Source organism: Suncus etruscus, chromosome 11 (assembly GCF_024139225.1).
Source record: "Suncus etruscus isolate mSunEtr1 chromosome 11, mSunEtr1.pri.cur, whole genome shotgun sequence".
Taxonomy (NCBI): domain Eukaryota; kingdom Metazoa; phylum Chordata; class Mammalia; order Eulipotyphla; family Soricidae; genus Suncus; species Suncus etruscus.
In genome coordinates, this window is record NC_064858.1 from 41,325,048 (window position 1) to 41,348,627 (window position 23,580).

General features: G+C 44.7%; 1 protein-coding gene across 1 annotated transcript in view; it reads left to right on the forward strand.

Moving 5' to 3' along the window:
• Nucleotides 1-23,580, forward strand: part of NUAK1 (NUAK family kinase 1) — a 68,618-nt gene that overhangs the window by 31,063 nt on the left and 13,975 nt on the right. The window contains exons 3-4 of the mRNA XM_049783114.1: nt 15,298-15,449; nt 18,185-18,250. Coding sequence (XP_049639071.1) covers nt 15,298-15,449; nt 18,185-18,250 — 218 coding nt within the window. The remainder of the gene's footprint in view (nt 1-15,297; nt 15,450-18,184; nt 18,251-23,580) is intronic.

Consider the following 23,580-nt stretch of genomic DNA (forward strand, 5'->3'; position numbering starts at 1 on the left):
TCTCAAAATAAACTGTTGGGGACCCATAAATCTACTGGAAGTGTATAGAACTCTACCGCCCCAAACAGAAGCCAATATAAATGACATATTTGGTGCCTTTGTAGCCACTAACCACATTTCAAACACCTGATTACTATTTGTGGTCGGTGGTTGCCATATTTAACAGTAGAGACACAGAATTGTTTCATCTTTGTAGTAGAAGTTCCCCCATCTCAACTCATTTAAAGAAAAGAAACAGGGGCCAGAGAGATTGTACAGCAGTAGAGCATTTGCCTTGCATGCAGCTGACTCAAGATAGACTGTGGTTCAACTTCCGGCACCCAATATAGTCCTCAGAGCCAGCCAGGAATGATTTCTGAGGGAAGAGCCAGGAGTAACCCCTGACAGCTGCCAGGTGTGACCCCAAAACAAAAACAAAAGCAAAGAAAAGAAACAAAACAATGCCACTAATATCAAGTATTTTGTGAGTGGTGGAGGACAGCTATTGTTTTGAGCCATAAAATACCTCAGGGACTTCAGAGGCCCTCTTTTCTTTTAGTTCCTCTTCTGTTTTACTTCTCCCACACAAAGAGGAATAAACTATCTCTTTTTATTTTAATTTTTAGACCACCCCAGCAATGCTCAGAGCTTACTCCTGGCTCTGTTCCTGAGCCAGATGTGTATCGATACCGAGGACCCAACCCAGGTTGGCTGTGATAGGGCGAATACCCTACCTGTGGTTCTATTGCTCCAGCCTCTGAGAAAGTTCTCTTTTTCCCATATCCAGTCCCATACTCTGTCACAGTGGAGATAGGCAGTCCCCTCCTGGGGATGGGAATAGTAGCAGGACACTAAGGTATTGCTCCAGCCCTCTCAGTGTGACTCTGCCAGCAACTAGGACACAACCCCAAGCTTGACTTAAAGATGAGGGTGTTTGCCTTGAGGATGTTTGTCTGTGGTCTTGACAAAGAGCCTCTTTTTCTTGTTCCATTGGCTTCCCATGTCATGTTTGGGGGGTGGGAGGGCAGAGGAACATGTGTTATCATGGACATTTTGGAAACAGACTCCAGGTTAATAACATGTTGGACAGATTGGTCTGCTTGGTTTACCATACATGACTGCCATAGACAAGGGACTGTTTTGTCTCAGGGCTGGAGGCTACAAGTTCAAGATCAAGGTCACTGGGTTGCTATCTTCCATAGCCACTCTCTTGTGCTTGTTGATGGCCATCTTCTCACTGTCTTTCCTCTGTGTGGGTCTAGTGCAAATTTCCTTCTCATTAGGGCCCTTCTAATGATCTTGTTTCAACTTAATTACCACTTTAAGACTGCATCTCTAAAGATAGTCACAGCAGTGTAGGGAGCATGGGGTTACTGGATCTTCAACACAGGAACTGTGGGAAGACAGTTCAGCTCCTACCTAACATCAGGCACCTGGACCACCTGAATTTGTTATACCTCGGCGAGACCTTGCTCCCACATTTTTGATTCTGCATTGCTTTGCAGGCTCTGCAGTGCATGCTGTGCCTTAGCACCCCAACCCCAACCCCCACCCCTGCCCAGTCCTCTATCCTTCATCACGACTTTTAGTCCTGTGGTTGGAGGGTTGTAGCATGGGAGCTATGTCTATTAGTTCATGCAGTCTCACTGGTGCTCATGGAAGTGAAGGCAGCCTTCTCTGGGAAGTCAGTTGGCAACATGACAGATCAATCCGGAGCATTTTCCTGAGGGCAGAAATGTATTTATTTGCTTAGTGAGAAATCAAAGTCAAGTGAATAGAGCTGTTCAATAACTTTGTACATAATTTCCCAACAAGACTCTATGATTTAAAATATACACACCCAAACCTGTACACATACACGCACACATACAAAACACACACCCAGTACACACATATGCACACATGATATGTGGTATATACATAGCACATTATACATAGACGCACAAACACATGTGCATGTTACAACACATGTGGCAAATACATATGTGTATGTATGCATAGACATGCACACACATGTGCATGTATATAATATACATATAAATACACTGCACATACATACATGCATGTATATACACTCATAGATACACACAGCCCACTCTGTAGCTACTTGTAGCAGAACTGTAATGATAACAACCATGCAAAACAGTGAGGTGCCTAACCCAGTCTCTTCAGAACTTGTGATTTTCTTGAGGGAAGGCTATCCTTTTTTTGGCGGGGGGCATTGGTTTTTTGGGCCACATATGGTGATGCTCAGGGGCTACTACTGGCTCTGCACTCAGAAATTGCTTCTGGTAGGCTTGGGGTATCATATGGGACACTGGGAATTGAACCTGGATTGGTCTTAGGCTGGTCATGTGCAAGGCAAATACCCTACTACTGTGCTATCACCTGTATTCATAGGTGATGTGGAAGCATCGATTCTGGAGATAAATGTCAATCATTCATCAAAAGGAAAACACAAAGGAAGTACCCTGTGGACCCTGATATGCAATCTGGGGTGAACAGGACAAGTTCTGTAAATTGACTTTGGAGCTGAGGCCTTGCTGTGGGGAGAAAGGCATTCCCTGTTGAGGGAAAAACATGTGTGGGTGCTCAGAGGAGGGAAGGAAGCTGCCTGTGTGGGTAGAAGTGACAGAGGGCTTCTGTGAAGCTGAGGGAGAGGAGAGAGCAGAAGGATGCCCGGAAAGAAGAGCCTGGAATGGACCAGTTCTCCTTGATTTTGACTTAACAGAGGGAGTATGGAAATACAGAGAATGGGGAAAACCATTGGCTTTGAGCAGGGAAGTGGTGGCTCACAGCTTCTACTTTACAGCAGCTCTAGTAAGAATGTGGCATTGCTGCATGCTTATGCTGTGTTTGGATGTGACATACGTGATCTCATTTAATTCTCACAGCTCTGAAATAAGAATCTCTGGAATAAGAGTCATTCCTGTTTTACCTTGGAGACTAGGGGTAAACTAGTTTATTAAAAGGAGAATTCAGTTTAGAGGCGAAGGCTACACTTTCTAGTTCATACCAACTAGTTAGTGGTAGAGCTGAGAGTCACTCTGAATTGTGGGACCCTAGGCTCCTAAAACTAACTAGGTCTTCTGGTGTTAGTGGCCCCTCTGTAGGTTCAGGGAAACTCTGGTCTTCACAGAACTCAATGTCTTAAGTAGACAAGAAAAAATAAACATAAAATTCCAGTGTTATGGGTATTTTAGAGAATATGGCTACATAGTTCACAGAAAGCAGAGTGGGACCCAATTCTAGTAAACTAATTAATTGTTCTAGTTTCCTCTAAACTGCAAATCGTGAGCACAGCAGGTTATTCCCAATTATCTGCAGGCTTATACAATCTTTGCCTCCATCAATGTTGCTCATGGCATCTTACAGATAATTCCTTTCAAATGTATCTTTCTCCAACCAGATCCCAGAGTTATTCCATTAACCCATGGGTGGAGGTGATTAGCCCTCAAATTTGTCAATTCTGTCTAAACTCAAACTATCACTGGCTTCTAAAGTTAGTCAAAGTGGGGAGAAAGATGCCATCTAGGTTCTGCTAGGAAGGGTAACCTTATCAAAAGAGAAAAGGAAGAAGGACATTTCTGGAAACATCTCCTACAAGGTGGTCCTCTGATTCCAGTCAAAGGAATTCCATTCTCTCAGCAGGGAGGTAATTGACAATGTGGGAAGAACAGCTGAAAAGGAAATGCCCATCAGAGCTTTCCACATGGGTGCTTGGGATGGAAGAGATAAAAACAGTGTTTGAGGGAGTTTCTGATTTCAGGACTGGAGCTCTGACATCAAAGGCTTGTTCCCACCCCCATTTCCCCTTTGAAAGCCTAGGAGACCAATCTTGAAAACCACTGAATGAACATCTTGCTGCATAATACTTTAGGGAACCTTGACACCCCATCTGGTAACAGTCTGAATATAAGGACAGAAAGGTGTGAGTGGGGGAGGAGGGAGATGGAAAGATTTGGCATGTACCTTCCCTTTTATATAACTTTGATTTTTTTTTTTGTTCTTGAGAATTTCTTTTGCGGGTCCCTATATCTTTATTATATCAGCTTTTTAATGTGAACTGCTTAAATTGGCTTAGGTAAGAGTGAGCCCAGCTCTCTGTGGTAAAGGGACACGTTTATTGGACATTTATGAGCTGCGATCTCTTGTCTTTGGAAGAGTTTCTCAAAGTTAATGGAACAAAACAAACCTCAAATAGGCAAATTTTAGACAAATAGACAAAGTAATACAAATAATGGACAAAATAAACAAATGTGCCTTCTTAATAGACAAAGTAATACAAATAATGGACAAAATAAACAAATGTGCCTTCTTTGGTGAGCATGAAAGATTCATGCCTTTGCTTTATGAAGCTTAAAACTGTTGCCCAGGATATGTAAAATATTCTAAAAAGTTCTTTAGCTTCCTACTGTGTAATCTGAGAAAGACACATCAGATGGGTTTCCTATCAAATCAAAAGTGCTTCCTCCCATTTTCCTATTCACTTCCATCCATTACCTTCAGCTTTTTCAAATATGGCCGCCTCCTGAGGTTCTGCTCTTTCTGAAGAGAGATATTGGGGTTGTCTGCTGGTGAAAATTATTGCTCTGAAACCCATTAGAGGTGTGGAGAAAACCTTGTCTGTGGGAAAGCTTCAACCCAACCTTAGTTCATTGGAATAAATGGATTTTCCCATGCACCAGGTAGGGATCTGAGAGGTCCTTTTTGATAGGAGTATCACCTTTTCTGGGAGGTTCTGAAAGAGGAAGTTGAAGTTAAAGTTGCCCAGATCAGTGCTTCTGCACACTGAATTTATGCATGTTAGTCTCTCACAGTGCTGTGTTGTCAGATTTAATTGACATAGAAAATGCAGGCTTCATTCTGCAGTCAAGAGGAAAGGAACCCTGCTTCTTGGGGTCTTGTGTTGGTCTGCTCATTTGTCATTAGAGAAGTTAGCAAGTGATTGAGCATGAGAGAGCAAGAGAAAGAAGAGAAGGAAGAAGAAGAGAAGGAGGACGAGGGGAGGAGCAGAGAGAAGAGGGAAGAGCAAGAGAGTGATACCTTGAGTTGAGTCTGGGTTTCCTGACAAAGCCCTTTGCTTGCTGCCTTCATCAAGGACTCAGAGCCCCATGAAACAGTTTGTTGAATTTGGCACTGAGGTGTCTCCTGCTCTGCTCATGTTTACTCTTTGGAACCCATGTCGAATTGTTAAGCATTTGACTATGCTTCTGCTGCCAGATTCGCAAGTCCCCACACCAGGTCTCTGCAGAGGATGGGGTGGAAATGCAGGACATGCCCCTTGTGACCAACATTGGAGTCTTTTGCCTTGTGATTGGGCTCTTGGGCTGTGAATCTGCCCAACTCTGTTCTAATGAGTTTCCTATTAAGTTAGCTGTTTGACCTCCCAATGTATTATTTTCATTGTTTTAATTTGATTACACCCAAGCCATTTGTTTTTCCTCTTTGAGACTGGAGATTAGAAAGAAAACAGCTGAAAGTGAATGCAACTCCTTGGCTGTCCTGCCTCGCCCTCTTGGGTTCCTGGAAATCAGTGCTTGCTAGAGCCTCACATGGTAATTATTTCTTGTACTTGAAGCTACTTCAGAAGCCAAAAGCATGGAACTATATTGTTGTTTCAAGGAGGGTCTTTGGGGGGCCCTAGTGATAGGACAGCAGGGAGGGTGTTTGCCTTGTATGCTGCCAACCTGGGTTCAATCCTCAGGTCCCCTGAGCCTGCCAGCAGTGATTTTTGAGCGAAGAGCCAGGAGTTACCCCTAAAAGCCACTAGGGGTGGCCTCCCCAAACTAAAACAAACAAAAACAACAACAACAAAAAGGAGGGTCTTTGGAAATGAGCTTGGTTGGTTCTTTCTTAGGTAGTATCAGCAAGGACTTCTGCTGCTGCATTTGGCTATTAGAAGGGTATCTGGATCAGAGAAACTCTAATGTCTAGCCTGCAGGCTTTGGGACTTTCTGCTTTGGAATTGGATGCAGCACTTCTGTGCTATGGATAGTGGGTTTTTCTTCTTGTATGTAAGACTCTGAGATAACCTAGTGGTAGTTTCTCTCGCCTCCTTTCTTCCATCTTCCTCTCCCAGCCTGGGAGGGCACACGTATGATTTCAAGTATAACATCTCACGCCCGGTTTGTCTGCTGACTCTTTTCCTATCAGCCTGCTCCTGGCCGTGTGTCTTATAGCAATGACCTGTGGAGACTTGGTGCTTGAATAGACACTGACACATAGGAAGCTGACACATGCTGCAGCCTCTCAGTGCCTGTGTTTGAACCCAGGCTGCTGAATTCTGGGGGAATTAGCCAATGTTCTTAGCCATGCCTGAGGAGGCAGGCTGGAATTCAGACTTGATAAGATACTAGGGATCACTGTGGGGTGGAGGCAGTGGAGTGAGGGGAACCAGTGGCCAGAAGCAGCAAGGCATCTGTGTTATGATCTTAGGCCTGGCCCTTTCACCCTGTCTGACCCTCAGGTTGGGTTAAAGCCCTGAAGCTATGTCTCTAGGGAATATTTAGGCTGTGGAGACAAGGCTGAATCCCTGAGGATTGATTTCTATTTCCTTCCTTGCCCTGATTGGCTGGGTTGTGTTGGAGATGGGCAATGCTTTTTACAGATCTTCACTGAGGCAGATGAGAGACCTGACTTGAGTTTTTATTTTTTGCTTGATTGGAATTTTAAAAATTGTTTTGGTCTAGCTTGCTTGGAGCCTAGACTTGGTCTTGTGCCAGGAAACTTCAGGGGTCTGGTCTCTTTGTACTTAGGCCAAGGTTATTTCTTTCCATGTTCCTCATATTTTGATGGGCCTATGCAAACAACAATTGCCACTCTAACACCATTCTTACTGTGCTCCTTTGACTCTAATCCTTAAAAAGAACTCACTTAAAATTTGAGGTTAACTTAAGCTAATATGCATGTATATGGAAATGTAAGAAAATACTATGCCTGTAATGTTTAAGGAGTTACGTAAGTTTTATGGCTTTAGATTGCCTTGTGTACTGTTAAGAAATATTATAATGTGTTACAATCTGGGGACTTGAGGGACAAAGTAATTGTACATGGATTCTGTCTTATTTATCTTAATGTTCTTTGGCTGAAATTTCAAAGTTAATATATCAGCAAGGGGACTTCTGAGAATTATGTTATGGGTGATTGTCCTTCCACTGTAACTTTACCTTGTCCTCTTACTTTGCACCCTTGTTCTCATAATTAAAAATAAAAATTTAAAAAAAAAAAAAAAAAAAAAAAAAAAAATTGTTTTGGTGTTTGAGTCAAACAAGTTGATGCTGACTCATAGCTCTTTTCTCCTGGATCTCTCCTGATGTTGGTGCTTAGGATAGAACCCTGGGCAGCCACTGCAAAGCAATGGTCTTCACCCTTGTACTATCTCTCCAGTCCCAAGAGAAGCATGACTTCAGGGAAGGAAGGGGAGAGAAATATATATAGAGAGAGCAAATGTGAATTTGAGAAAGATATGGTCAATGAATGTTTATTGAAGAAGCCCTTGGTTCTCACAGGAATACTCCCCAGGATTTTTTTTATTCATTTGTGTTATTTTAGTAAAAATTATTTTCACCCAGTTCTTCTTTTATTAGTTATTATAGTTTAGGTAACATGTTTACAATCATGTTGACAGTTTTTATATTGATGTAACTGCATCCCACCCTCAGCAAAGTGTTCCAAACCCTCCGCCATCATTCAGGGATGGTTTTAGGAGGAGGGTAGACTTCGAATGGCCTGTTGGCCCTTCACTGGCCCTCCCATGCAGCTCTTCTATTCCAGATAAGCCCCTAGGATACAGGATTTTATATTGGACCCTGTTAGCACTAATGACCTTTGTAGCAGTGTGTGGTTTTGCTCGCACTTTCCCATCCCTGCTTGCCCTACTAGCTTCTTAAACTGTCCTATTATTTATCTATGAAATTCACCATGGGCAGTGGGTGGCTCTGTTGGCCATGATTCTCTTTGGGCACCATGGCCAATATTCAGTTAGAGTTTGGGCTTAAGAAAAGACAATTCGTGAACTAAAGAGCCTTTCATTGTCCAAACAGGGAAACACATGGACTCAGCTTAGATTGGCTCAGGGACTGTGGGAGACCTGCCAGCCCAGTTTCCTTTGCTCATTCTCCTGACCCTGGGCTCTCAAATTTAAGGGATCAGAGCACTCTTTTGTGAATCGCGTGCCCATGGGTGTTGGCCCATGGGTGTTGGCAAGTTCTGAGGAGGAAACTCTTGAAGAATAAATCTTGCATTCACTAAGTGACCTAATTAGGTTGCAGACAATTCTTGCAAAGGAATGAATGCTCACTGCACTTTGGAAATGAAAAATAAGCTACTGTTGGAGGCTTCTCTAACTTTCTTTAAAAGAGCACTCCTGAGAAATTGAGGTTTTAGGAAAGTAATAAAAATGCTGCCATGTGCGAGGAAGGAAGGGAAGGTAGATCCAGGAGCTAGTTTAAGCGATGGAGTTGATGGATAGTAAAGATACAGAGAAAATTATGACTAGTCCACTTGAGGTCTTTTGCATTAATTAAACCAGCAAACCAATCTTTCTTGTGATTACCTGGAAACCAAAAAGCTTTCATTTTCTATAGATTTCTCTTCACAAGAGCATCCTTTGGACAGAGTTCCAACCTCCCCTTTCCCAAGCCCTTATTTTCTACTTAAGTGGCCTCATGCATTTAGTTCTGGCATGGATGGTGGATAGTTAAAATCTCAAGGTCTGCTTGCTCATGAGCATTTCTCCCAGGCCAAAGCATTGTTTTTATAAAAAATGCATTTTCTCAAGTTACACAAGTTGTGCTATTAACCCTGAGGGCAGGAGGAGGTACTGGTTAGGAATTGGGTAATTAGCATGCTTGTTAGAGCCAGACAGTCAGAAGGCAGAGCTGGCCTGTCAAATTGAATGTCTGATGAAATTCAGGATTAATTTGGAGAAGTCTCTGTTGCTATAGCAACCAACCTCCATTCTGCCTTGAAATGGAAAATAAACAAAAAACAAGAAGAATAATTTAAGTTAGTGTCTGGGAAGAAGGCCCTTCTGCACATAGTAGAGAAAAGCAGGAGAGAGTGGGGGCATTTCTAGAATAGGCTGAAACAATGTTTGAATCACCTCATGCGATCAGAACCCAGGTCAGTTTTTGATGGTTCAGTTCCACACCAATTTTCTTTAGGAATTGCTTCAGGCCTCTTCCAGTGATCTCACTGATGTTTCTCTCTGAGCTAGAGCAGAGGATCCCAAAGTTCTTTGGCCTATTTCCCCATTTGCAGAAAAAAACTTGACTCATCAGCCCCCTCAAAGTTTACCTTAAAGAAGGTAGAAGAAAAATGCTTTGCAAGTGGCCACTCCAAATTCAATCTCTGACATCTCATAGGTCCCCTGAGCACCACTAAGAATAGTTAACGAGTGCAGAGCCAGGAGTAAGCCCTGGCATCACTGGGTGAGGCCCCAAGACAAAAAAAAAAAAGTGAAGAGAAAGCAGCCCTTCAATTGCAACCAAAGCTACTATAGCCCAGTTCCAGTGTCCTCTGAGAACTGTTATTTTCCACTTTGATCTGGTTAGCACTGATTTCTGTTCCTTTTCCTTAAAGTACTATGCTTTTCTCAGGAGTACTTGATTTCTTTTATAAGTCCTACTTGAATTTAACTACTCAAATGCAACTACTCAAAGACAGACTTAGGCTTGTATATATTTATACATATGTATACATATACATATGATGTATACATATGTACATTTATACATATGCTTTATATGTATAATGTATATATGTGCAGGTATATGTTTATACATAATTTGTACATATGCTTCTATATACTCATACATAACTAAGTGGTCTAATAAATGCTTCATATTGGTCCATTAGGAAACATTTTTAGAGAACTGGAGAGATAGTACAGGAATTAAGGGATTTTCCTTATATGTGACCCACCCTAGCTTGATGGTTCCCTAAGCAGTGCTTTCAAGGAGTGACCCACTGAACACAAACCCAGGAGTTGTCTCTGAGCGCTGCAGGGTATCCAAAACCAAACAAAAACTAAAAACAAAATGCACAAAACAAAAATCTCCAAATCAAACATATATCAAAGTCCAACCTTCTTTAAAAAGCAGGCAGATTGGTTTTCTGTAATGAAGAAGCCCACACATATTTGCACTTAAATCCTTTTGTTATCTTCCCACAAAAGTTCATAAAGATGGGCATTAAAAATACCTGCACAATAATGTTCATAACAATCCAAGTCAGGAAGAATGAACCTCACTATGCAAATATCTGCCCCAGCAGAACAGACAACTGAACTGCCATTCCTTCAGCGAGAGAACACATTCCTTCAGCAAGGGAACAGCATGGGACAGCATGGATGGTTGTTTCCAGTGCAATGGTCTGAAGCCAGGCCCCAAAGAATGCAATTCTGTTTTCAAAGGACTCCAAAAATAGGGCAAATGAACCCAGGATATTGCCTTGTACTTGTCATGTTCTTGATTTTGGCTTTTATATATCCTAGGGGAGGTGGACCGGGCATGCTGGCTGGGCTGTTTCTTTTTCTGAATATTAGCTTCCTATTTTTGGAATAGGGATGGTCTTAGTGGATGGTGAGGAGTAAGTATCACAATTCACTCACTGTTCAATAAGTGCTAACTGTGGTTATTCTAAGTAAGTCTTGGAGATGGAACAATCATTTGGGAAGGTTCTTGGGAACAAGTGAGTCTTGCACTATTTCCTAGATCAGAGATCCCAGAAGCTCCCTTGCTTTCATCTTGGCTTTGGTGGGTGGTGTGTGTCTGGCTCTTCATGACTAGGTTCTCCTTTTGGGAATTCAAGCTCTGCACCTCATTCTTGGCTACCACCTTCTGTCAGTCCACAGTCCTTACCCACAGCTGGGCTCTGCTCTTAGTTCTCCAGCTACTGCCCTGCCTCCTGCTCAACCCTTTCCCTGACCACATTTCCTCCTTCTGTCAGCTTGCACAACTCCTTCCAGTACCCCTGTTGCCACCTATAAATGAAGCTGATAAGGTTAGATCCCAAGATGTAGAAGTCATTGGTGAGGTTAGAGTTGCTGGATGTAGAAATCACTGGTTAGGTTGGATCTCAGGTGAGTAGAGCACTCGCAAAAGATTATCCATCAACCAGTTCCGGAGAGTAACCGTTTAAAGTTAGAAAGGGATATTTATATTAGGGGAAGGTAAGGTAGAGAGTAAGGTGTGGACTCTGTATCAACCAATTGGGTAGGATGTGGGGATTACAATATTGTGTGTGCTTCTGTGTGGGAAGACAGAGTAAGGGGATTGGGGAAAGCAGGTGTGTGCTCTGGGCGATAAATCCGGTGTGTGCTTAAGGTGATAAGCTACAGCCACCCACCTAGCTGGGAGAGCTTTGTCCGTGTTTGTCGCTCTCCTAAAATCCAGTCTGCTCCATGGACAAGGCCCCTGCCTGTGGGTGGATGCCAGCTGAGCTCAGCTTCTATTCAGGGCTTTCCTGGTAGGCTTGGCATGGCAAGGGCCATAGTTTTCCTTACCATTCTGGAGCCACCAGGCTTCTGGGTAAAACTGTCTGGCCAAGAGACACAGGCTTTCATTTTGCTGAAAGGAAACCCTTCCCAACTGGTGGAAAATAAGCTTTTGCTTAGTGACTAATAACATAAACACAGACAAGATTTCTGGGCTTATAAATAACCAGTTGTAAAAGTGCCCAAGGGAAGCAGTCCTTTTTTGCTAGAAGAATGGCCAAGAGTGTTCTTATTACCTCTTGCTGATAGTGACCCTGATGGGGGAATAGGGGCCTGGCTGCAGCCTGCCTTGCAGAAGCTGCTTGTTCTTCAGGGCCCTGTTTCCAAGGCCTCCTCCTATAGATGATAAATCCTAGGTTAAGCTGTGAAAAGACTCACGGGTCTTAGTGCCTTCGTGCTTAAAGGCTCCATGAAGCTGCTGCTGATAGAGACATTTTGAAAGAAAAGTCTTCAGGTTCAGTTTTTCTGACTCTGGAGGATCAAGTGCCCTGCTCTAAGCATGAAAGATATTTGCTAAGGGCCTTATCCTCTGGAGCACCCCAGAGTTTCCTGCTTCCATGTGGGGATTTCTTTGACTCCCTGCATTACTGAGGAGACCAAGGCTTCAGAGATGCAAAGACACATGCAGTGGTAGAGGCTCAAAGCATGGGGACATGCAGGTGGTGGGACTAGGCCTGGCTCTGAGGTTGAGCATGGTGTCTGTTCATTTCTCTGGATCGGAACTCTCTCTGAAGAGGGAGGATCCGCCTGGGGTTCCAACTTCGATTTAATTTTTGCAGGTTGCTTTTTTTTTTACATTGCCTGCACTGAGTTGGCTTTTTTTTTTTTTCATAGAATTGCTGTTCTTAGAAAGGATGTAAGAAGGCTCCTGGGCTTGCATGTGAGTTATTTGCATGGAGTCTGTCTGGGGTTCCAGCTACCACCCAGATGGCCAGATGACCTTTTTTTTCTTGTGGGCTCATGGTAGTAGAGATGGCCCAAGCCAGCTGTGGCCTCATGGGAAGTTCTCACTTTAGGCTGACCTGTCGATGGTGTCGATATGTGGATGGATTCTCCTCTATGCAAAAGTGCCATGGGTGGACTCGGATTGGAGACTCTGGATGTTGGGAGGAATGCTGGATTGGTAGAGTCATCCAGCTCAGCTGGGAATGAAGGTACCAGACTCCCTCACAGTGCCCAAAATGGCACCTCATACACTCATTTTGTTTGTTTGCTTTTTTGGGAGGGGTCACACCCAGCAGCACTCAGGCTTTACAATTGGCTCTATGTTCAGAAATCACTCCTGGCAGGCTCGGGGGACCATTTGGGATGCTGGGATTTGAACCACCATCCCTCTGCATGCAAGGCAAACGCCCTACCTCCATGCTATCTCTCTGGCCCCTATTTTTAGCTATGTGCTTTATTCCACAGCCAATTTTCTCTAACTCATGTCTCTCACATCTAGTGCTCAATAGAATCTACCTTTGAGGATGTCCCCTTTTGCCTTCCAAGGAGGCAGGTAGCACAGGAGTGGAAGGGAAAGATGGGAGCCACTGAGGATGGGGATCTTGAGCTAGGAATGTCCAGAACCATGGTATATTTTAAAGGGAGCCTGGGCAGGATGGACTGATGAAAGTGGCTTCAAGAAGGCTTCGTTATGTAGAACTGTGATGCTGGACTGCTCTGGGCTCAGCCTAAATCCAAGTTTGCCTAATACAAGGGAAGAATCCTCTTGCAGATACAGTCTAATGTCAGCACCAGGGATGACCACACTTGACAGTTATTCAAAGGGCTGAGAACCTTCCTTCGAGGGCACTTGAGACTTTATTTTGAAGGATGCATGAGGCTCCTTGTTTCTTGTTTCTTGCTCCTGTTAAACTACTTTCCCACTATTTTCTTGTTGCCTTCCCTCCTCCAGGGCCTATCATGTTGTCTTTGGGGGAGCCTGAATTAACTCCCCAGTTGGCTTTTCTATCTCCTACAGTCTTTTAGCGAAAGCTCATCGCAGACTGTGCACTCCTGTAGGAGCCAAGGCTGCAGGCTACATGGAGGCCAGCAGACGGGGGAGCTGCCAATTTTATCTGCCTCTTGTCTCTCCACCTCCTCCCTGCCCTCTGCCTGCTCCCAACTTTTATCAGAGAGGTTTGGCTGGATTTGAAGAAGTCAAGAAGGAACAGGAGGGGCCCAAGCTTCTTGTAGCCATTTGCAAGGTTAAGGGCACAGGAACCCAGGAAGGGAGGTAATGAGGGAAGGAGGGAATGGGAAGAAGTGAGAGAGAGAGGAGAGACAGAGAGAGAGAGACAGAGAGAGAGACAGAGAGAGAAAGGAGAGACAGAGAGAGAGAGACAGAGAGACAGAGACAGAGAGAGAGACAGAGAGAGAGGAGAGACAGAGAGAGAGAGAGGAGAGACAGAGAGAGAGCGACAGAGAGAGAGACAGAGAGAGAGGAGAGACAGAGAGAGAGAGAGAGAGGAGAGACAGACAGAGAGTCCTGCATCAGGCATGGCAGTGGCTGAGTATTTGAGGCAGAGTAGGGATCTCTCAGGAATGGTGTTGAGTAGCCTACAAAGGTTTTCCTATTCCACAAGATAGATTTCAGAACAATTATATGAGGGCATCTGTGCAAGACTTTAGTGGAAAACTAATGGTCATGAGGGGAGGCCATACCTAGTCTGAGAGCCCAGTCAGAGCCCCTGTTCCCAGAGTCCCAGTCACTCAGCTGGGCAGAATTTGAGTATGTACTGTGGCATCTTCAGGATTGAAAAGGGAAGTATCATATGCTATGTTTTTTGTTTGTTTAATTTTGGATGTGGGGGTCACAACTGGCAGCGCTCAGGAATCACTCCCTCCTGGCTCTCCCCTCAGGGATCATTTGTGGTGATACTCAGGGACCATATGCAGTGCCAGGAATCAAACCTGGGTCAATAATATACAAAGCAAGAGTCTTAACTTTTCTACAATCTCTCTTTGATATGCTTGTCCTGGATGCATGGATGAAGTTATTTTGTTTTGGGGTCACACTCAGTAGTGTTCAGGCCTTCTCTTGATTCTGTGCTCAAAGATTACTTGTGGAAAGTCTTGGGGACCCATATGTGGTGCTGGGGATGAAATCTAGATTGTCTATGTGCAAGACAAATGCCCTGCCTACTGCCTACTCTCTGGCTTCATCAGAGATGAAGTTTTGAGTTCACTCAATATGAATGAGCTAGTCCAATATGCCAAATAGCATTCTGAATGTAGAGGTAGACTGAGAAATAAAATAGAACAGAAACATTCATGTGCATCCAAAAATGGGGATTCTGAATGTGTCCAAGGCTAAGAAGATTCCTAGGATCACAACACCTTTGGATTTCATTGGGATCGGTACTCTGAATGGAGTCTAAGCAAAGTGGTGATAAGATCAACCATTCATGTTGAGGTCAGAGTAGCTTATCAGGTTGACATGGCAGGTCCATCTCCCCTGATTTGTCATGACTGTTACAACCCATTGTTTTCTTCACAGGAGAACTATTCTGTAGGGGTAAGACTTATAAGTAATAACCCTGACGGAGGCTGTGTTGTTGAAACATTGGATGCATGAAGCTGCCATTCAACAGTTTTGTAAATCCCAGTGCTTCAATAATAAATATTAACAAAAGAGAAAGAAAGACTGAGCGATCAGTCACAAGGCTGTTGCTGTCCTGGCTGCAAGACCCCCTATCCTTGTGACCTGGGAAGTCTTGACTCCAGGGAGCCATCAGCACCCTGCTCGGTGACATCTCTGTCCTCTTGCCTGCGCTCTGTTGGCATGACTGAGCTTGTGGGATAAGCAGGGTATTTGTGTATCTGTTTCCCTGCAGTGTTTGAAAATAAAGATAAGATTGTGATCATCATGGAATATGCCAGCAAAGGGGAGCTGTATGATTACATCAGTGAGCGGCGCAGGCTCAGCGAGCGTGAGACCAGACACTTCTTTCGGCAGATCGTCTCAGCCGTGCACTACTGCCACAAGGTATGTGGCAATGTGGAGGAGGGCTTTGAAGAGAGCAGGAGGAGCCCTAACCATAGTACAGAGGGGAGGGCTCTTGCCTTACACACAGCTGACCTGGGTTTTTCCCTGGCATCCTATGTGGCTCCACTGAGCACTGCCAGGAGTGATTCCTGAGTGAAGAGCCAGGAATAACCCCTGAACGTCTCTGGGTCTGGCTCAAAGACAAACAAAAAAGAGCAAGAAAAATGACCATTGATCACCCAGAATCCAAGAATAACCCATGATAGACAGCTTTGTTACCTTCCAGTCCTCCAATTTTCAAACACTTTATTTGGAATAATTTCAGTTATGACCAAGTGTTGAGCTGATTATAGGGCATTCCTGGTTGCCCATACACTGTTGATGACCGAAAGGTTCTGATTTTATTACTCATTTATCAAAACCGAGACCAACGTTTGGACAGAGCTAGTCATGAACACTCAGGATTTAATATCTTGTGCCTTTCCTTTTAAAAATAATTAGTAGGTAATTTTTATTTTTTTGGTTTTTGGGCCACACCCGTTTGACACTCAGGGGTTACTCCTGGCTATGTGCTCAGAAATCGCCCCTGGCTTGGGGGGACCATATGGGACACCGGGGGAATCGAACCGCTGTCCGTCCTACGCTAGCGCTTGCAAGGCAGACACCTTACCTCTAGCACCACCTTCCCGGCCCAATTAGTAGGTATTTTAATAGACATTTTCTTATAGTATTTTATATAGAAATTTTTTTGTAGTGTGTGTGTGTGTGTGTGTGTGTGTGTGTGTGTGTGTGTGTGTGTGTGTGTGTTGCTTGGACTAAAACTCAGAACTTCACACAGGTAGATATGTACTCACATTCCTGGCCCATAAAAATTTACTTGTAGTTATGGTATATTTATATGGGTACTAATTTCTGGTGATCACAAATTATTATTAACCCCCCTCAGATAGATACCTTTTTTCCTAAGAGTTATTCAAATGACAAAGTCATACCAAGTCAACCTATGACCAAGTCATACCAATTCAACCTTTGACCAAGTCAACCTTTCTCTGTTCATGGTACTTTTCCTCGAATCTGTGAACACAAACCTTTTGTTGCCAACATACAGTGCCTTTTATTATGATGTGCCTAATGGGTTGAGTTTGTGAGGCAACCACGTTAAGTTGCTCTGGGTTTCTAGAGAAGGAAATGAAAGACATAATAATTCTAAACTGTATTTCAACTTTAATGGTTGTTGATCATTTTAGCCATAATTTTCATCCCATTGGTACTTTCTTCCAGAAATGTAATGCCTGAAACTATCAATCTCTTTGGGGACAACAGTGATTGAATCTCCTATGAGAGTCAGCTCCTTCCCACAAGTGATTACAACCTGGGGCCTTGTGGTTTTAAGGAGTTTGTCTGGCTAGTAGAGACTTTAGAAGTAGTTAGAAAATCATCACTCAAATCGAAAGCTCTGGGCCCATGCAAACATTATTTGACATCTCTGCTGATTTGAAAGACAGTGACAAACTGCTCCTCATATCTAAAACTAAACAAGATTAGGTACTTTGTATTCTGTGCCTTTCCTCCAGGAGCCTTGTTTTGTGCATTTTTCATTTGCAAAAAAAACATTCTTGCTGTCTTGGGTTAGAACAAGAGTTCATGTTTTCATCTCTCCAGTCAGTGCTTTTGGAGATGGTAGGAGTGGACAAGGGGAATGAAAACAGACGGAAAAGCACCAACCGTAAACATGTAGATTCTTCAGGAAAGACCATTTCCAACTGTAGGTTGGTTTGCTGATAGGAGCTTCAGTAGCAAATGTTCTTTTAACAAAGGGGAATTAAAAGTGGACACCCTGAATTTTCTCAGCCCAGCCCCAGAGAGCCAGTTCTTTTCAGCTCTCCTCACTTTCTGGGTCTGCCCAACCCCTTGCATGATCACTGGGATTGAAAAAATTGTTCATTGGCTCTTGCTCTCTGGACTCTGGCCTGTGGGGTCAGGCTATTTTGTGCCTTTTGCTGGCTCCTGTGTCTTCTGATTATGGCTTGGCCTTGCAGAGTTGGCCTGAAATGGAGGAACACCCAGTTTGGTAGTGATCTACTGGGGCCAGCTCAGTGGCTTGGAGCTCAGTGGCCTCCTCCCTCCTGACTTTTCACCCCGGCAGTGAACACTACCCTGTAGCCAGCAGCTTGCAGACTCAGAATCTTCCCTTCCAGCTGCTGAGAAAATGGCTCAGTCTCGGTCTCCTGAGGACACATCTGGATTGCTTTCCTGGGCTAGCATAGATGGAGCCAGGCCCTTTCCAGACAGTGCAGGGAAAGACTGTGAGCCCTCCCACTCCACTTTTGGGTTCCTAGCAGAGAAATGGTTGCTTCCCTGGGAATCTCATGGCAGACAGACTTTGTTTGCTGCTGCTGCTGCTGCTGCTGCTGCCTGGATGAGATTGCTTTCACTCTGTGGAATGACTTTCCCACAAAGAGTCCCCCTGCTGCTTTACAGGCTCTGGGGGAGAATGGATTCCAGTCATGCTTCCCCTAACCACACAGCAAGTGACTATTGTGTTCTTGTCCCAGGTCACTGGCGGGGGGCTTCAGAGTAGTGAGAGTCTCTGAAAGATGGAGGCAGGACCCACCAGGCGGGCCAGTGCACTTCCTTCATCTGTCAACCCCTTTCCTCCACTCCTCCCCCTCCTTCCTCTTGCTCTCTCCTCCCCACTGCTCCCATTCACGTCCCTGTCTGTCTTCTTATTCCAGAATGGTGTGGTCCACCGAGACTTGAAGCTGGAAAACATCCTGCTGGATGACAACTGCAATATTAAGGTAAAGCTCCTGCCTCTTTGATGAACCTGCAGGGCACAGAGGCTATCTGGGATCTACCCATCTAAAAACCTATAAATAGGGTGGAGCTCTGGCAGGTGTGTCTGGGGATTGGGGGAGTCACCTCTGTCTCAGACTCTATGTCAGACTTTTTTCATGGGACAGGAATACAAAAAGATGCTTGGGGTTTAAGAATATAGCTCAGTGAAAAAGTGCTTCCTTGCACACTCGAGGCCTTCAGATTCATTCCTGTCTTTGTTCCTCATGTTCCATCAGTGTAAGCTTTGGAGCAGTTTGGGGATTTCCAAGTGTGGGATCTTTGGCCAACATCGTAACAAAAGTGTTGAAGCACTGCAACCAATGGTCATTGGAAGGAAGAAAATAAGGAGAGAACTGAGTTTTAATCTTTGACTTTAGAAAGCTCTCAGCCTACAGGTGTTACCATGAAAGGCTTTGAACAGGTATGTGTGTATGGCCTGTGTAGGCCATAAAGTCAAGTGGTTGCATCTTTTCACGGATGAAGCATTGAAAAGTTAGGTCCTTTTGTTTTCTGAGCTCCTACGGTGGGGCTGATATAAGAGTTGGGATTTGAACCCAGGGAGGTCTGACTCATGAGTCCAAGTTAGAAACACTGGGCCCTGTTCCAGCAAACCCTGAATTATTTTAGGGTTAGCATTCTTTCCCGGATCACTTTCTGTTACTTCCACCCTACTTCTGCCATTTCTTTTGAATCACCCTCCCCTTTCTCCCTCCCCCTGCTCCCACTGATGCCCAAGATCAGCAGTGGACCAGAATGAGAGTTTGCTGTGGGGTTGCTGGGATGCTGATGGCGGAAGGAATTGTTACTGGCTGCTGCTATAGTTGGGAAAATGGAGAAATATCTCCTGATCCACAGGGTTCAAGAGCTTCTTGTGGAGTCTAACCAGCCTCCTTTTGATCATGCCTGCAAAATAAGCAGAGATGGTGTCAAAATAAATGGAGTTCACTGCATGGCTTCACAGCCGAACAATACTCAGTCTCCTTAGGATTGGCTGCTGGTGACGTCAGAGACTTGTTGGAGTCCCTGGGCCAACCCTTGGAATTAATGACCTTGCTTCTTTTTCTTTGTCTGTTGCTGTTGGTGGAGGAGACAGTGTGAGGAGACCATTGCCTTGCAGATGGAGACAGCCACCTGCAGTCCCCAGCAGTTCCAGAAAGCTGTTTCTGGGGCTTCTTATTCTCCCAAAGAGTGTGACCTGCCGAGTGAGGAATCAGCAGCTAGTCAGAACCCCTCTCTGCAGGAACAGGAAATGTGTTCCTAGGAGTGTGTGTTTCTGGATTATTCTAAAAAGGCCATTGCCTCTTGAGCTGGAACATTTCATCCTAGGGGGCTGACTGGTTATTCTATCCTGTTTCCTCATCTGCTAATGAGGTACTTTTTAGCCAACTTCACAGGTGTGTTTTGGGGACTAAGGCGTTGCTCCACCTTTCCAGAGTGTTATAAGCTATGGACGACTGTGTATAAGTCAAGTCAAAGGTTTGAAGCCCAAGCTGGGTTTGAAGTGCAGTTCGTTCTTGAAGCTAAGTCTGGATAAATGTCACCATTCCAAGCCTCGGTTTTCTCTTCCATCTAGTCTTGATGCTGGGACCTGTATCTGAGGGTGTGGTTGATGTGCTCATGCTTTCCTAACTCATTCCCTGTGCAAAATGCTACTATATCCTAGCCCTGGGGCCAGTCCTGAGCTTTCATGACGAAAGCAGGATTTTAGATAATCTCCAAAGCCCTGAGTGCTTAACTTCTAATTCCTACTACACCTGCTTGAAGGACCTGCAGCAATAAAGCACAGCTAAAAGCCAAGTGGACTACTTGGAAGCTGTCTGATAGTGTCTGGGCTTTGAGGATGGGGTCTGGAGGCACATTCTCATGGTTTGTGTCACCCTCCAGCAATTTTTCTCTCCTTCCTTGTCTCCCAGCCACCTGCCTCTGGAGCTCGCCAACAAAGTGCAGGCTTTACAAGGTCTGGAATGTGAGCTGGGGGATTGGGTTCTATGGCATACGGTGACCTTTTGGTCCCATGATGTAGTCCCAGAAGTGATAAGGCACATAGCTTCCAGCAGTGTCATACAATTCCCCAATGGAGGATAAGAATGACCAGAATTCTGAAGGCAATTGTGTTGGGAACAATGGGGCAGGAGCCCAGTAGAATAGCTCATTTACATAAGCCAGAGAGCCCTGGAATGGGGTTGCCCAGCTGCCAGGACTGGACCTTCAGTTTAGAGTTTTAGAGACACAGAATGTTATAAAAATGGACATCTGGCTCCTATCTTGTCTTTTTTTATTCCTCCTTAAAAAAAAGTCTACTCCTGGCATAGCCCAAACAGAAACTGAGCTCTCCCATTCTCTGACATCCATTCTTCCACTTCTTCAATGTAGACTTCAAGACTCAGAATCTGGGAGTCTGAGCACCTTTAAGGGCTGTTTCTGAGTCTTCTGTGTAAGTGATCAAGGCCCAGGAAGTCTAAGCCAAGTGGCCAAGAGTATCCTGAGATTCAGAATAGATGGCACTATGAGACATTGTCTTCCCATGGTGGCATTCATATGCTGGTTGATTTGGGAATGAAGAGCTACCACAGTCAGGATGACAATTCCTAGGTCTGATTTCTAGGCACAGTATCTTTCCATCATCCCACACCCACTTCCAAGATTTCTGTAAATGGATTGCAGATGGGGTGAATCTGTATTCTGGCCTTCCATACTTCAATTCTTCCTGATTCAGCAGTTTTACTGAAAACCCATTTAGAAAGGGCTCTTATGGCAAAGATGAACAGACATATGGCCCCAAGCTGGCCTTCATGTTTAAGAGAGCCCATGGATGCAACAGTGTCTGGATGGGGAGCCTCAATGTTCATAGTCTGGAACCACCCGAGGACCTCTTGGTCTCCTTTGTATAACCCCTAGGGTGCCTCCTCAATGCCAGTCCATCTGCTATATTCCAAGGGTGTTGGCCTTTTCCCTGATAAGCCTGTAAATTTGAATTTTGTCCAGCAACACTGTAATTTTGGGTGAGCCCTAAATGTAACTTGTTCTCTCTTCTTTCTGATTTGCCAAGAGCACATCTGGCACAGGAAATTGTGGACCTGGCTGCTGCCAGAGGGTGTGGCCTCCCAAAATATTCACAAAGTCCACTGGCAAGAAAGCATGAGAGCAATGTTCTCTTTTGGGTTGCAAATTGTAGCCTGCTGGCTCAGCCCGTCTACCAAAATAGACACTCAGCATTGTGTTAATTCGCAATCAATAAAAACGAGCCAGATTCACATCCCACTTTCTGGGAGAATGGAATTGCCACAATTCCCAGAGCCAGCTCCTGTCAGAGTGCTTCACAATAAGAAGAGAGCTGGGCAAGAGGGTCAAGCTCACCTCCTCAGAGGGGTCTGGGAATTTGGAGGGAGCCTCCCAGGCTCAGAGGAAAAGGGCAGAATGGATATGGCCTGTTGGCCCTGATGACAATGGCAGTTCGGCTGCTGCGGATATGAAAAGCAGCTTTGAATGGCCAGGCTCAGATGAGATCGAAACCTCGGGGGCTTAACAAGACAGCAGCTCAGGATATGAGCCTCTGGGCTTTGATGCTGTGAATGTGAGAATGTGAGAACTCTGTGTATTAATTCTTCTATTCATCTATTTGCTCATTGAACCATTGGTGAGTATCTCTTTTCATCTCTAGGTCTTTTTCTCTCCATGCTTGCTTGCATTCTTGCACCATTCTTGCACCTGTTCATTTGACCATTGGGTGCCATCTAATGGGTGACATTTGTTTGAGCATAAATGTGGACCTGTACTTGTAAATGTGGACCTCAATAATGAACCTGATGGCCTTGGGTCCCAATACACTCAGAACATGGAATCTAGCTGTTGTTTAAGCAGCAGGAATAGGGAGCCATGAGAAAGATCCAGATATACATCTGCCTGAAAGGTCTTAGAATTCCATTTGGAGCTGTAAGAAATGAACAGATGAATGCATAAGAGCCAGCAAATGAAGGAAGTCCATTCAAGGGAAGGTTAGAGAACTGAGGTGGTTGTTTGAGATGGGGAAGACAGATAAGACTCCTGCATTGCATCAGAGTGTCTCAAGCCACTAAGCTTCCTCTGGTTCCTGGCATTTGCACATAGTTCCCTCTGCCTGGAATGCATTTCGCCCCTGCTCTTACCCTGCCCTCTTTGAGTCTCAGCTTGAGTGCCTTCTCTTGCTCTGATCCTTTCCCCCTGATGGGGCTCAGTCATGAGTTTCTGTCCCTCATATCTTGTGGAAGAGCAGAGCAGAAAGACTCATCAAAGTCTTTAGGTGGATGAACAGAAATGTTTTACTAGGGAATGAATGTTTGAATTGGATTTTGAAGGAAATGTAGTTTGGTAGAAAATTTGAACAAGTAGTAAGTATAGAAACAGAATAGAGGTTTGAAAAGCAACCTTTCATAACCTTTTATCTTTCTTAATCTGGTTAGAAGACAGAGCCAGGCCAATTCTTCACATACATAGTGTTATTGGGTTCTCAGGATGTTACTGTTAGAGTGGGGGACAGAGGGGTGCAACTCATTTTAGAGAAAAGAGGGTTCTTGTAACCAGTCGGTGATGTGCTGTTCACCACCCAAGACTGTTAGACTTCAAAGACTAGGCACATGAATAGCTTGAATTTTTATATCAACTATTCCTGTTTGCTCTTAGCTAGGAGCCTCTTAGCTTATTGGGCCAGGGCTTCTCTGCAGATATGTGCAGACAGTGGTTCCTGGGTGTAGCAAGTCAGCCCCTGAAGAGGTTGACTGATGGTGGGATGGAGAATGAGGCCCTTTTCTTCCAGCTCGGAGTACGCGTCTGCCACCCTGTCTAGCCCACAGTTCTGAGGTGAAACGGCGGGTAAACAGTTCGCAGACAATCAGGCTCGTGGAAATATTTGCTTTATTCGGATGGACAAAACTGAAGTCCAAAGACTCAGATTCAGTTCCAGCCAGCCAAAAGATCCCGGCCTTCCACAGACTCCTGTTTTTATACTCCAGAATCAGGTCCCACCCAATGGTGGGATCAGATACCAACCAATGGTGAAAGCAGAATCAGGTCCTACCCTAGGGTGGGGGCAGAATGCCAGGTCACACCCTAGGGTAGGGCACAATCACCTAATCAGTTTAGGGTGAGCAACATAGTAATCCCCCAAAATATTTACATACACAACACCTGGGCAGCAGTGTCAGACACAGACATACAGGAGAAGAGACTGCTCAACATCATTTGCAGGCAGGGTTGCATCAGCGGGATGGGGACCGCTCCTCCAAGAGCTCCCCCAGGTGCTGAGAGAGTGTGTCCT